The following is a 16,143-nucleotide window of genomic DNA, read 5'->3' as shown; positions in this document are numbered from 1 at the left end:
ATGACATAATTCCTGCTTAAGTAATAGATGGAATGGATGCACTGGGTATACATTTCCGGAGTGTATATCACGCGTGCTTGACACATGATTATATTCCTATTATCCAGCGGGACAACGCAAAAAGTTTCCGACTGATAAGTCAAACTTCCTCTCTACTAAAAATATTAGAAAGAACAGTAGATCATACAGGATTGAAGTGTTGTGTATTTCTTTTATAAAGAAGAAGAATAATGTAACTCACTGTATGCGTGAGCGTCCACTGTTCTCACCTTTCCACAGAATTTGGTGTGAATCGGTAAAACCGTCTCCGAGAAAAATGCGTGTGACGGACAGACAGACAGACAGACCAATGAAGAGTGGGCACCCCAGCTGGCGGATTAGGGCATACCTATTGTGTAAATGTTTGTTCATGCACTTTCCTTTTCTGACTGTGCATGGGCTAGTGTTTGCTCATCTCTGGTGCGTTGACCAAAATGGCTATAGGAATGACACGCAGAATAAAACAAAGATAGACAAATTGAGAAGGAGTAAAGTTACGGTGCAGGGGTTCGGAACCCCAGTACCGGCGGCTTTTGGGAGTGAGCAAGTGGACTCCCGGACGTCGACATCCCTCGACCGCAGTGCCTCGGTGGTGGACAACTTGGCCACCGTGGCATCTAATGCTACAAGTATTTTAGATTTGGAGAAGGAGGTGTTCAAACAAAGCATAACTCTGCCGAGAACACCAATTGCAAGGCAAATAATGATGAGCTAAAAGGAGATAGCTGGCTGAAAAAGGCAATTACGACACCCATCGGCTCTGATCAGGAGGTACTCCAGCAGCAGCAAATAGATCCATTCCGAAGAAGCTCATCAGTTTTACGATCTCTTCCAATAAAAAAGCCGGCAAAAGAGAAAGCTCATAGGAGCTCAGCAATTGAAAAAGGTGAAAGAATCTGGCCAAGACTCCGAGAACAGAGCCCTGACCCAGAAGAACTATCTTTTATGCAGCTTGGGGCTAAAATAGTTAAGCTGTCCGAATTCATCAAGGACAAACACTACGTGCACGTGAACATGGTGAAAGACATCTAGATGCTTTACACTAGGTCGCAGGAAGAAAAACGAAAGCCTAAGGAAAAGCCAGACATCCAAGCCCCAACAGTGTCACAGGCGACCCAAATGACACCAAAGCACAAGGTCATCGACCTTCGATCAAGTACGAGAGTGCAAGACAAAGAGGAGAAGCTTTGGGGAATCAACAGGCAACAAAAAGAGAAAAAGGAGTCTTTACCAGTCCAACAAACGGAACTAAAAATTCAGAAGGGCCCAAAGTGCCCAAATTAGGAATGCTGGCTAGCGAAGCGAAACTGAAGGAAAATAAGAACGGTGGTTGGACTAAGGTCGTAAACAAAAAAAGAAACAAGAAACCAAAGATGCGAATTCGCCCGGAGGCAATTGTAATCTCCAGCAGAGGACATCTTACGTATGCGGAGATACTGAAGCAGATGAAATTCGACCCCGACCTAAAAGACCTAGGCGGAGATCCGCAGGACCCAGAAAGGGGATCTCATGTCTGAGCTGAAAAAATCCAGCGTGGGGAAAACTGACGGCTTTCGTAACCAAGTTATAAACTCACTTGAGGAGAATGTCGCGGTTCGTTCCCAAAAACATGCGGTCTATATACATTCCAAGGATCTCGATGAGGTAACATCCCGAAAAGAGATCTGCACTGCTTTGAAGTAACAATTCAAGTTGGAGGAATTCAGCAAGGAATCTATCGTGAGCCTAGAAAAATTTTATAGCGGTACTCAAACGGCCACAATGCGACTGCCAGTGGAGACAGCGTAGAAGTTGCTGACCGTGGGGAAGGTTCGGATTGGATGGGTTGTTTGCCGACTAAGGGAACAGATCTCTTTAAAGAGGTGCTTCAAATGCCTAATATTTGGACACTTCGCAAAGGCATGCACTAGCGGCATCGATCGGTCCGATCGATGTCGAAGTTGTGGGGAGAAAGGATATATTGACAAGGAGTGCAATAGAGACCCCAAATGCATTTTGTGCGAAGGAAAGGAGGGATGGGATAACCGGCATATTGGCGGAAGTGGCAAATTCCCGGAATTTAGGAAGGCGTTAACTGCAGTGAAAAAATGAGGTTAATACAAATAAACCTCAATCGTTGCAGGGTTGTACAAGATTTGCTTGCGCAGGCCACTTACGAATTCGCGATGGAGCTTGCTATCATTAGTGAGCCGTACAGAAATCTTTACGGTGGTGTACGGGTTACAGATTCAACTGGTGGAGCGGCGATATGTGCGTGCGGTCGTCAAGCCATACAATATAGCATGGATCAGGAGGTTAGTGGCTTTGTGTGGGCAAAAATAAACGGCATATTCGTATACAGCTGCTACGCCCCACCGAGCCTCACACTGCCTGAGTTTGAAGACCTGTTAGACGATCTTGTTCACGACGCAATGGGACGAGGTCCAAAGGTGTTAGCCGGTGAATTTAATGCGTGGGCTATCGAGTGGGACAGCAAAGAAACTAACGCAGGGAGGTGGTGCTTATTAGAAGCATTCACCCAGTTCGATGAAGTTAAGGCCAACAAAGGTGATGTAAATACTTATCGGAAAGGGGGAACTGGTTCAATTGTAGATCTGACTTTTGTCAGCCCTGCGATAGAACATGACATTTCCTGGTAAGTTAGCGAGGACTTCACATACAGCGACCACCAGGCAATCACCTTTGAACAAAGGACAAAGTCACCAAGCAGGAGACCCGCCCACCGAAGCCGAAATCCAAAAGAACACCAGGATGGTCTGCAAAAGCGATGGATGAGCAAACATTCATGGAGGCGTGGCTAGACTTATCTAGCAAAGCAGGCACCTCCATGGATAGAGCTCTCCATGTTACACAAAGCATCTCTAAAGCATGTGAAACGTGGATGCCTAGGAGATGCTCATTGCCCATTAAAAAACCCAATTATTGGTAGAATAGTGAACTTGCCAGCCATCGATCGATTTGCCACAGAGCCACGTAAACGGCTCAGATGGCAATAGGTAGGATCAATCAGGGGCAAAAGAAACATGCCTATAGGGAAGCCCGCAAGAATCTCAAGCTCGCCATCCAACGGAGTAAGAGGGAATGTTTTAAGGAGTTCTGTCTGGAAGCGGACATAAATCATGACATGAGGTAGCGCCTATCAAATTGTGACAGGACAATTCAGAGGCCGATTGACCCCGCAGATCACGTGCCCTGTGATCTTGTTGAAAATAATCCTGGGGTTATTTTCCCAGCAAGAGGGGGGACACCTTCCAGCTCCCCCTGAACGTGACGCCGATTCCACCAGTTACCAGGGACGACCTAGTGAAGATCTGCAGTCGAATAGGCGACAGCAATCCCCCGGGTCTTGACGGCATACCGAATAAGACCCTTAAACTTGGAAATGTGGTCACGGAGCTATTCGGAATGTGCTTGTCCGAGGGTATCTTCCCTGCAACATGGAAGCGCAGCTGGTGCTACTGCCTAAGGCTTGCAAACCTCCAGGGAAACCGTCCTCCTATAGACCCATATGTCTTCTAAACACGATGGGGAAAATGTTGGAGCGGCTTATTTATAATAGATCATTCCCAATCGTCGAGAGTCAAAGGGGTCTTTCAGATAGGCAGCATGGGTTCCATAAAGTCAGATCAACCATTGATGCCATCGAAATGGTTACTGGCTTGGCCGAAAATGCAATTCACAGAAAGGGTTGCACCAGCAAAATATTGTGTGGTGGTGACCCTGGATGTGAGGAATGCACTCAACTCGGCCAATTGGAACCTTATACAAAAATCTCTGGCGACGATTTGTGTTCCCACCTACCTCGCCGCTATTATCGATAGCTACTTGAAAGAGCGGACACTCTGGTATAATACCGATGATGGACCCAAAGAGTACGTTGTCTCCGCGGGTGTCCCACAGGGCTCTGTACTGGGCCCACTACTGTGGAACATCATCTATAATGATGTACTCAACCTTCCGGTTCCGGAGGAGGCCACGGTGGTGGGTTACACCGATGATATAACACTGTGGTCGCAAAGCATCTCGAGGGTGCTGAGTTGTACTCAAGCGAAGCAATCAATGTTGTTAAGGCTTGGTTAGGGAGTGCTGAATTGGCACTCGCGGAGGAAAAAACGGAAGCAGTCCTCATCTCTAAGCGCCGTAAAAGAAATTACGCCTGCATAAGACTCGGGAATCGTATCACCACTTCCAAGCCGGGGGTGATGATAGACGGAGGACTTAATTTTAAGCAGCACATAGAGCATACTTGTAAAAGAGCATCCACCACGAGTATTGCTCTGGCAAAGATGATGCCGAACGTAGGAGGGCCGCGGCATACTTGCAGGCTGCTCATAGCCAGGGTGGTGAACTCTATCATGCTGTATGCAGTCCCAGTTTGGGGAAAAGCACTGCAGGTTTTCGGCAATACACATAAACTGAGTACGGTTTACAGAAGGAATAGAACCCGGTGAATCGTTGATGAAGTACAGCTCCCATACCGTGATCTGAGGCATCACAGTTTAATGATATGTCTGTTTCTGGGTCTGGGTGACCTAGTAGTGTATTTTCGTGAAGATCAGATTTGCATTTTTCGAACCCAGCTACTGCAGCATTCGTCCAGAGGATCGGAGACTTGTCGTTTTTCTTTGACATGTTGAAGGTATCGTCAGCATAAGTTGGCCATCCCGAGGAATCTTTGTAGCTGCATTACCGTCCCTGGGCGTGCGTAGTCCTCGATTACCTGTACTTGGCTAGGTAGCGGAAACTCTTCTTGTGATGTTATCTTGTAGCCTAGGAAGTCGAGTTCGGAGTTTTGCTATTTCCACCTACAAAGTTGACACGACTGACGTGGGTTGTACTGCGCAGAATGGGGAACATGAAGAGTCGATTTCACCTACTTTATCCGCCAAGTTTGTTTGTTCTGAATCTTGTAGGATCTCCTGTGTACGCTTAGGAAGCGTTCGCAAGCAGAGGCGTCGCAGGAGATCGTCAGTCATAAGTGAACCGGAGGAATCTCTGCTGGCGAAGAAATTGAGAAGGTTTCTCATCTTTAATTTCTCTGTCTTATAGAAGTCGTCTGATCCGCTTGCCTTCAGAGCCCGTGTAAATTTCGATCAATCTACTCTTGAGTGCGTTGTATTCTTGGTTAAGACTTTTTACTATGTCGGAGGCCTGTTGTGGTATCACGAGGTCCAAGTTGGCGATAACCAGCTAGAGTTGCATTTCGTCCTTCTTAATCTTGTCAAATCTTCTTAATCTGGTGAAACCCGAGGGTTGGGTCCGCTTTCCAGAAGGATGGAATACGTGGGGCTAGGCTCATGGAAATAGTGTTGTCTGGAACAAATGGCGTGAATGAAAACCATTGACCGTAGTGCCATTTACTCGTAATGGCTAAATGTTGAACTCCGGTTTGTATATTCGGTGTAGAGCGTGGGAGCATTTCCGAGAATTAGTAGTACCGCCACAATGTCAACAATTGTCGAACACTTCAAAATTTTCTGGTTCGAGGTAAAACCTCAGAGAAATTCCAAAGAGAGGGAGAGACAGTTCAAAATGGTGTCTTCTAGGTTGCGGTTTTCTCCGATACTTTATTTTCACGTTATCAGGGCTTTTTTATACTACCTTGGCAGGAGGATATATAGACACTGCTAAAGGTTGTTTATCCTTTTGCCGAGACGGGGATCGTGATTAGTTGACTCTTCATTTGGAAAAGAAAGTAAGCACCAATAAATATCGAGTATGGGTCTTGAGGCAATAACAAATGATGAAGTTCGCTAGGGTGCGAGCCAGACACTCGTGGGAGTGGATAGATCACTGATTAAGGAGGGGCGGCAATTCCATTGTGAGTTATACTATGGAATCCAACTCGCTACCCTAGAATGACTGACGAATGTGTCGGCCTAGAAGTACATGGTGTAGGATAGTGGAGGGGGAGTGCATGCCTTTCTAGCTGCGAAACTTTCAGGAATTGACGTCAATGGTCCATAGGTTTAGGGGTTTATAGCAACTATATATAATTTGGGTAAAATAGATTTGGAATTAGAACAAGAGTATGCAAGTTAGATTTCTAATGACTGTAAGTTAGTGCCTTGCACTTAGGAAAGGAATAAATTGTTCCTGAAATATTAGAATTTGCTAAATAAATAAATCGTCCTTCATTAATTGATTTTAAGTCATTATCGCTAGAAATACTGATTTACACCTTTTGAAATATATGTAGGTATATCCTGTGCGTGCCCACCTTTCGAGGAAGAGGGTCGGGTTAGATCGTTGACCTAACATTTGTTAGCACTTCACTGGTGAGGGGGATGGCTTGGCAAGTGAGTGAGCACTACACCCACAGTGACCACCAGGCCATCTTCCTCCACATTGGGAACCGGGAAAGCAGTCAACAACGCTTTGGAGGTGGAAAGGCTAAGGCGGTTGGCTGGTCTATCGGAGCTTTCGACGAGGAGACATTCCTGGTCGCATTGGAGGGAGCCCATGATCCGGATGGAACAGCGGTGCAAAGGGTCACACAGCTGTCTCAGCGTGTAACCGAAGCATGCGACGCTACGATGCCACGACGACGTTTGCACCACGGCAAGAGGCCAAACTACTGGTGGAACACGGAGATCGCTGCCTTGAGATCCTCTTGTCTCCGAGCGAGGAGACTTTCCCACAGGACAAGGGGAAGGCCGGAGCACCAGGAGCGTGAGGAGGAATACAGGGATATGCGAAGCAACCTTAAGAAGGCCATTCGGAGAAGCAAGCGGGAATGCTACCAGAAGCTCTGCATGGAGGCTAATACGAATCCGTGGGGTACAGCCTACCAAGTTGTAATGAAGAAGATCCGCGGGCGAAAATCACCTCAGGTGACATGCCCACGGCTCTTGTTGCAAATAATTGCAACTCTTTTCCCTCAGCAGGAGCAGGACGAAAGAGAACCCCAACTGGCAGCTCAGCAGGACGTCTTCTCGATCCCTGATGTTACCGAAGAGGAACTTTGGGAAATCTGCAGACGTATTGGGGACAGCAAGGCTCCGGGATTGGACGGAATTCCGAACAGGGCTCTGAAGGTGGCGGTCAAGACCAGACCAAGATGGTTCGCAAGCACATTCGAATCGTGCATGACGGAACGAGTGTTTCCCGCCCAGTGGAAGAGGTAGAAGCTGGTCTTGCTACCGAAGCCCCGAAAACCACCCGGCGTGCCCTCTTCATATCGCCCTATTTGTCTCTTAGACACCATGGGGAAGATGTTGGAGAGGGTGATATACAACAGGCTGCTCCCGTTCATCGAGCTTGCGGGTGGTCTTTCAGAACGGCGATACGGGTTTCGGCGAGCCCGTTCTACGGTCGATGCAGTAGCAAAGGTCGTGGAATTGGCTCGAAATGCAATGGCCATGGGCAAATGCTGTACTCTGGTGACGCTGGACGTCAAAAATGCTTTTAACTCAGCCAACTGGGGCTGGATTAAGGGCGCTTTGGCCAAACTGGGTGTTCCTAGCTACTTGGCTCGGCTCATCGAGAGTTACTTTTCGGACAGACTTCTCTGGTACAAGACGGACGACGGGCCGAAGGAGTATATTGTGACAGCAAGTGTGCCTCAAGGTTCTGTATTGGGACCGCTGCTGTGGAACATAATGTACGACGGAGTGCTTGGCCTTCGCGTGCCGGAGGAGACAACGCTGATTGGTTTTGCGGACGACTTGGCGGTAGTTGCAATTGCAAAGCATCCTGAGGACGTGGAGCTTTATGCAAATGAAGCCATTCATACCATCAAGTCATGGTTACGAATGGCCAAGCTGGACCTGGCGGACGAAAAGACGGAGGCGGTCCTCATTACCAACCGTAGGAAGAACGACACGATTACCATCCAGGTTGGTAATCGTGAGGTCGTCTCAAAATCGGTTGTCAAATACCTGGGGGGATGATCGATGCCAAGCTGAGTTTCAAGGGACACTTGGATTATGCGCGAGAGAAGGCAGCAAATGCCAGCTCATCCCTTGCAAGGATGATGCCTAACGTGGGAGGGCCGAAGTATAGTCGCAGGCTACTCATCGCGGGAGTGGTGAAGTCGATCCTGCTATACGCGGCCCCTGTCTGGGCGGAGGAAGATATGTTCGGCATACCGGCCAATTGCGCTAAGGGTGTGCATCGCATTTAGGACGGCGTCGACGGAGGCAGTGTGTGTTATCGCAGGAATGATCCCTATAGATCTTCTAGCGAGCGAGGCACACTGGCTCTACGAAAAACGGAGGGCAAATCCAGCCGAGGTGAATGCGGATTTCCGAAAAGCCATCAGGAGAGAGTTGTGTGGCAAGTGGCAACAACGATGGGATAACTCCGACAAGGGCAGGTGGACCCATACATTGATCCCGTGCATCGAGAAATGGGTCAACCGAAAGCACGGACAATTGAATTACCACCTGACACAGTTCCTTACGGGACACGGTGGCTATAGGAAGTACTTGCATCGCTTCGAGTTGGACGAGTCTCCCAACTGTCCTGAATGCGGTGCTACACTCGAGGACCCGGAGCACGTTATGTTCCATTGTCCCAGATTTCTGCAGCAGGAAAAGAGGTTGAACAGCATCTTAAGGGCGGACATCGAGCCCTCCAACCTGGTGGAAGAGATGTTGAAGTCGGAGGAAAACTGGATGGCGGTAAATGAGGCAGTAGCCGTGGTGCAGACAAAACTCCTGGATTTGGATCGAGCTCGGAAGGTGGCGCGACGGAGACGTCACATGGACGAGCTGGTATAGCGAACCAGAGCCTCCCCCGCGAAGTAATACTTCACGGTGGTCCCGCAGGAAGGAAGAGTGGGGGTGGTTTTAGTGGGTGTGAATCCCAAACACTGCTGCAACCTGGCGCAGCAGCGTCTTTCTAAGATTTCCACCTCCATCCATAAAACAAAAAAAAAAAGGTATATCCTGTTAGCCCCACATAGATTGTGTATCTTAACATTTATCCAAACGCATGAAATTTTTGCAGCGTGCAAGGACTGGGAGGATTGCAGATGGACAAACTGTTACCTTTAAAAATGGCTCGTAGCGAAGTTCAGTGGATCCTCTTAAGAGTATTGATGCCAAGCTTTGAACATATTCAGATATCCATACTTAGGGGTTTGTTCTGCCTTCAGGACCGACTCAGACGATGCAGTGTTCGTCACCTCGGGAATGATGTCGATTGACATCCTGGAAACGGAAATGATGAACACTTATAATACCAGGTCCATCTCTCCCTTATCGCAGGTGAAAAAAACCGAAAGGGAGGGAGGAGGGGAAAAGCGTTGGGACCAGATAGGAAAGGGTCGTTGGACTTACAGGTTGATCCCTTCCATCGGGGAGTGGCTGGAGAGAAAGCATGGGATCATTGAAGATACCGTCAACACCTGTACAGGTGTAATTTGGACACCTCGCCTAATTGTCCAAACTGCGACGGGGTCCCAGGGGATCCAACGCACGTATTCTTCCAATGTCCAAGCTTTGTCGAAGAAAGGAGGAACCTAGAGGAAACTCTTGGTGAAGTGCTATCACCGGAAAATTTTGTCTGTGAAGAAAGGAGGAACCTAGAGGAAACTCTTGGTGAAGTGTTATCACCGGAAAATTTTGTCCAGAGAATGGTAGCTTGCCAGGAGAACTGGAATGCGATCAATCCCATGATCGTAGTAGTCCAGGATAAACTGCGAAAAGCAGAAGAAGTGAGGAAGGCGCTTTTCCGGACCCCGCGGATAGACGGAAGGAGACCTAGCTAAAGTAATCTAGCTCCGCCCCGTGATGTAACATCTAAAGGTGGTTCCACGGGGTAAGGAGGGAGTCGAGGGTGCTTTGGGTAAAAATCCCACACTCTGGCGTGCGATTTCCACCCCCTTAAAAAAAACAGAAAAAAAGACAGACAGTAGTAAACCAATTTTAATAAGGTTTTGTTTTACACAAAACCTTTAAATAGGGGTGCAATCCCACATTGGGCGCCAATTTTGAAAAGAGATTTTTAATGAATTATTAACTAATTTTGTGGAGCACAGTCCTAATAGGCAAAGTTTAATCATCTTAAGCACACGAACTTTCACAATAAGATACTAACCCCACTATCCAGCTACAAACATGCAAGTACGAGGACGATTTTCGAGGAGTACTTTCTGAACAGAAATTGATTCGAGTAAACCATGACATGAGACAATTTCTCCTATCTAGGGTCGAAAATCACAACCAATAACAGCTACGATGATGAAATCCGCGCACGATTGTTGTCAGTCAACAGAGCCTATTTCAGCTTACAAAAACTGTTCCGCTCGAAACGTCTCACCATAGGGTCAAAGCTCTTACTGTACAAGACTATGATCCTTCCAGTCCTCATGTATTCCTCGGAAGGATTGCGAACTCTTGGCCGCGTTCGAGAGAAGAATCCTCCAAAGAATTTTTGGTCTTCTACATGAGGATGAACGATTCCGTAATTTACACAATGACGAAATCTGTGAGCGATACCATGACCGTCCGGTTGTGGATAAAATCCGACTCAATAGGTTACGGTGGGCGGGTCACTTAATCCGTATGGATGAGGATGATCCCACCCAGAAAGTCTATAAGGGCAATATCTATGGTAGGAAAAGAAGACGAGGTAGACCCTGCCTAAGATGGAGCGATGGTGTGGGTCAGGACGCCAGACAGCTTTTAGGGATATCGAATTGGTGGACCTCGGCGCAAAACCGGGATGTCTGGAGTTCCTTATTAAGGCAGGCCTAGACCGGATACCAGTTGTCGCGCCGTTGATGATGATGATTGAAATCGGGAATCGTATCAGCACTTTCAAGTCGGCAATCAAATTTTAAGCAGCAAATAGAGCATACTTGCGAAAAAGCATCCACCACTACCATGGCTCTGGCAAGGTTGATGCCGAACGTAGGAGGCCCGCGGCATACTTGCCGGCTACTCATAGCCAGGGTGATGAGTTTTCCATGTTTTAGGCAATGCACATAAACTGAGTACGGTTTACAGACGAACAACCCTAAGGGTGTGTTTTGCCTTCAGGACCGTCTCAGATGATGCAATGTTCGTCATCTCGGGAATGACGCCGATTGACATTCTCGCAACCAAAATGATGAACATTTATAATACCCTTATCGCAGGTGAAAAAAGCCGAAAGGGAGGAAGGAGGGGGAAACTGATGGTACCAGTCAGAAAAGGGTCGTTGAACTTACAGGTTGATCCCTTCCATCGGGGAGTGGCTGGAGAAAAAGCATGGGGAGATCAATTATAAACCGTCAGTACAGATATAAATTGGACAATTCGCTTAATTGTCCGAAATGCAAAGGGGTTCCAGAGAACCCAGCGCACTTATTCTTCCAAAGCCCAAGATTCTTGGAAGAAAGGAGGAACCTAGAGGAAATTTTGTCCGGAGAATAGTGATGGAATGATCGCAGCAATCCAGGATAAACTGCGAAAAGCAAAAGAAGTGAGGAAGGCGCTTTTCCGGACCCCGCGGGTAGACGAAAGGAGACTCAGCTAAAGTAAGATAACTCCGCCCCGTGATGTAATTACTAAAGGTGGTTCGCGGAGTAGGGGGGGAGTCGGGAGTGATTTTAGTGGGTAAAACTCGCACACTCTGGCGTGCCGAGATCAGAGACTTTTGAAGACAGACAGAGAGTTGTTTTACACAAAACCTTTAAATAGTGGTACAATCCCACGTTGGGCGCCAATTTTGAAAAGAGATTTTTAATGAATTATTAACTAATTTTGTGGAGCACGGTCGTAATAAACAAAGTTCAATCATCTTAAGCACACGAACTTTCACAATAAGATAGTAACCCCACGATCCAGCTACAAACATGCAAGTACGGGGACGATTTTCGAGGAGTACTTTCTGAACAGAAATTGATTCGAGCAAACCATGGGACTTGAAATATAGGAATTATCCCAAAAGAGCGTTTACAATCTAAGATACAAAGTCACAATTAGATACTTACTATTCATGTAAGACGTGTTCTCACTATCGCTAGGTTCTAAAGCGTCATACTGTTCGTCGCTGTGTAACGGCGATAAAGATGATAACGATGAGGAGGCGTCTACTAAATTAATTGGAAGCAATTGAATGGCAACAATTAATCCGAAAATCCATAGTAATTGCGATGATGTCATACAACGTGTAAATGATAATAATTTCACTACGTAACGATAAAGAACGGATAACGATCGCAATAACGGTAACGGTAACGATGATGATAGTACTGATTTGATGCCACGCGGCAGTGAGTATGTTAAAGAAAATGACGACATTAGATTTGAGAGTATTGAATTGTTTGTGACTGGACAGGTCCCCAGCAGCTTCCTTAGTCGACCCCGTCGACGCTTCCGCTGTAGATGTCGTTGCACTCGATTCAGTTTCACGCTATTCTTATTAACGCTCACACTGCCACCGTGGCCCCCGTGACCGCCATGGCCAACGCTTACATCACTTTCACTATGGTTGTTATGGTTATTACTAGACGAAACTGTGTTTTCAGCATTATCACGATTTATGTTAGCATTATTTGTAATAGAAGTAGTAGTAGCAATAGTAGTAGTAATAGTATTAGGTGATATTATGGAAGATTTAGATTTTATGATATTGCTATTCGTACGATCATCTCTCGCGTCTTGACTTTGGTCGCCCCACAAACGGCCAAGACACTCCTTCTTATCCGCTACATCTTCGCCTGTTCCGTAGCCGTAGAGCCGTTTCCGCGGAGTCGCTTCTAAGCTAGAGGAATTTATAGCAAAATATCCATTTTCTACACTAAATGGCGCGATATCGTCGTCATGGTTACTTTGATACAACATTGGACCCATAGTACTACCTTGCGGGTGATTAAGATAAGTTTTCAGAGAGAGTTTGATTTTTCTACGTGTTTCAAGTATTATTCGTCCATCGTGGAGTCAAGTCTTAGAACAGTTGTCTCCGTTCGAAGCAGGCATGAAAGGTGAGATTTGTTTGTGGAGTTTCGACTAACACGTTTGTCTAGGAGCAGCATGTTCACTGTGTTTTCCTATACGCACACTTACGACCATATCACGACTAGATTAGGGCGGAACTAAATGATCTCTTATCCAGCCCAACTTTGGTTCGATATTTCCAATTTATTTGTCTAGTTGTCCTCCACCGAACTTAAATCCAACATTAGACTAAAGCGATTAGTCCTTTTTTTCCATTTTCAGGATTCAGGATTCAAGAGGCTTTATGTAAGATTTCAAATGTCTCACTCACACTTCGGCGACTACTATGTTATCTGGAGTTGAACGGCGTTTCTTAGTTAGTCCGTTTTTTCTTTCCGTTCAAAACCACGCACATGTTACACTTAAAACAGTTCTTAGTTATGATAAGCGATATTACAAATTTTCCAAAAATTAACGTTTACTACAAAGTGTTTTACATCATTGCCGTCCGAAATGAAAAACAATTTCCGAGACTCCCAGAGAGACCGTGAAAATTTCGCAAAGAGAGTAGGAGCAATGGCAGGAGTGGTAGAGCTTCTACCCGTAACGTATCCTTTTTTCTTGGTTTCTTGGTTTGTGTGCGACAGACTACAAGAAGCTGATGACTGAACTTGATGTAGCTTTTTCGCGATTTTCCCCTGAAGGCATTAGCAACGAGCTTTCCGATTTTACTACAACTCTCTGGTGTATATTTGTGTTTTTCTCGTTCTCCTTTCCTGCTCGCCTTTTTTCGCGATTCAAAAGGATTTCGATTTTTCCAATCTTCCCATCTTCAGCTTTGCGAATGAATTCCTCTTTTCGTTCTGTTTATTTTTTTTATATTATTACATTTTGACTTTGAGCTCTCGTCGTAACCAAAATTTCTCAATTTTTCAACACCAAAATCGTTTCAGACTCCATAGAGCGGGTGGTGACAAGGTATAAGAATATCACTCAAGCGACTGATGAGTCCTTTCTGAAACCAAGCGAACAAATACGACATGTCAATGAGAGGCTCTGAGATCTGGGGACGTTCCCCGGAAAAATTGACAACGCGCTACTATGCACCAGACATTTCGCCATATTCAAAGTATCGTTGAAAGTTTTGTTTTGATCGTCTCGCCCGCAGTCGGTGTCCAATAGAATTTCCTTGGGAAATGGTCGCGTAGCACATATCAAATTTAATGCACTGATTGCGTAACACACACCTCTCGCAAATCAACACAAAACACCTAGTCGATAGTAGTTTTCGGAGGTTCAAGCGACTTTTCCATCGAAAAGTTCTGAGTCCAATACCATATACTTTCGAGAGGAGAGTGTTTTTGTTTGTAGATGAAAATCTCTGGGAAAGTTCCGTAGGATTATATAAGTCGAACGAAAAATTACGGCAATTTAGAGTATTTGTTTTTCCAATTGCAAATCGTTCGTACATCCACATAAATCACTCAATCAAAGATAGTTACCGTGGAAATCTTTAGACTATGATTTTCACCGTTTTTCAAACGTTTCCTTGGAACACGCTATATTGACTCCAATGCCCATAATTGCTGCACATCTCAACTTTATACAACGTTTCAACCCTTCTTGCACTAACATTAGCCCAGAACACACGAAACAGACTTTTCTATGAGTTTTTTCTCATGTTTTTCCAGGAGAGCCTAGGCACGAATTCACACCGATTTCAAGTTCTGAATTTTTCACGGAAAGGATTTCATTTCAAACTTTCTGTCCTTCAATCTTTCCGGCTTCGTCAGTCCGCCCGATTCTAACATTCACCAATTGAAAATTATCCTAATTGCATTCCTTTTGCAACCAAGTGATTGGAAAGCTGTATTTTCACAAAACTACTCTTGGTTGCCTGGTGTAGTTCAAATTTGCCAGTATTGTCGGTCCGATATCGAGTATGGACGCGCACAAACTAAAATCTCGTAGCGTATTACACGAGAAAAGCTCAAGGAGCTCGATTTCGAGGCGCTCGTGCGTTCGCTAGCTTCAAAGGCATTTTCTCCATATTCTAGGGAAGTATCCTGTGAGTAAAAGCTGCCGAATCTCTCCTGTACACTGTAGAAATCAGTTGTTTTCAATGTAGAGTATCTGAGTTAGTTTTAGAATGAAAACGGCGCACCGGCACCACCGCACCTTATCGAGCTTTGCCGCTTCTTACGCTGAACGATAACAGAAACTACGTAAACGAGGGCTGCACTAATGACAAGCAAAACTCGGTTGTATTTTCATCGAATCACCAATCCTTTGAGCGTCGCATGCCTATATTACGTGGTAGCGCCCATAACATGTGACATGCACTTTTCGACAAGCTTCACAAGCTTACAGTTTTCCAGGACGAACATAGACCAAAATTTCACCTCTACGAAAAAAGCTTTGGGAGTTATCATTATCATCATAGCTACTCTACCCATTCTCAATTGGATATTTCGACCCACACCCGTTTTTGTCTTTCCAACGTACGAGCATTTTTGACTTACTTAGTGGACTCTTAAATGCAACCATGAAATCATTTGAAAATATGCAGTAAGATCTTAGAAGGAATCAGGACTTTTTGGTATTCTAAAAGGCTGATTTTGAGCCCTTCTGTAATGAACTTACCTAAACCCGTAAATATAAAGACACATTTTGGAATCCATCCGTTATCTAAAGTAAAACTCTGCAGTTTTCAGTAGGTAAAAGCTGAAAGTTTTCCAGAAATTCCTCCGATAGAAAATATACTCATCAAAAGAAGAAGAAGAAAAGGAACTGTTGTGCCCCTTTAATGGGTATGGTACACCCATCCGGAATTAAGTACTCTCCTAAGTGCCTTAAACTAATTTGCACTAGTGCTAGAAATCTCATCACTCTCCTCGAAAAATCTACCGACAGTGCCAGCAGATATCACTAGTTTCCCCAAGTGGTAATCTCTTCTTGATGAGGTTTAAAAAATCCTACAAATGGCGTCGTTTCTCCTTTCCTGACAAGCTCATCCACTGCCTTATTGCCTTCAAGCCCAATTAGGCCTGCATCCCAGAGTATCCTGGCCTTATTGTGCGAGCCAGGCATTTAGGCATCTCCTTGAATGAACCTAACTGTCATGATAGCCACCTAGCTGTTGGTCAAAATACCGATGTTCTACCTCCTACAGTTCTTTTTGACGTGGAAGTATGGGGTATCAATCCGACTGAAATATGCTAGTGTGCTTACCAAA

General features: G+C 45.6%; 1 protein-coding gene across 10 annotated transcripts in view; it reads right to left on the bottom strand.

Annotated features, from left to right (window-relative positions):
• Positions 1-14,850, bottom strand: part of LOC119650609 (sodium/potassium/calcium exchanger Nckx30C) — a 282,153-nt gene extending 267,303 nt beyond the window's left edge. For all 10 annotated transcript variants that reach the window (XM_038053479.1, XM_038053481.1, XM_038053486.1 and 7 more), the window contains exon 1: positions 11,963-14,850. In XM_038053479.1, coding sequence (XP_037909407.1) covers positions 11,963-12,824 — 862 coding nt within the window. In that variant the 5' untranslated portion in view covers positions 12,825-14,850. The remainder of the gene's footprint in view (positions 1-11,962) is intronic.
• Between the last annotated feature and the right edge of the window lie 1,293 nt (positions 14,851-16,143).

This window comes from Hermetia illucens, chromosome 3 (genome assembly GCF_905115235.1).
Source record: "Hermetia illucens chromosome 3, iHerIll2.2.curated.20191125, whole genome shotgun sequence".
Classification (NCBI taxonomy): Eukaryota; Metazoa; Arthropoda; class Insecta; order Diptera; family Stratiomyidae; genus Hermetia; species Hermetia illucens.
The sequence above is the reverse complement of the archived record's forward strand: the minus strand, read 5'-3'. Positions and strand labels throughout refer to the sequence as shown.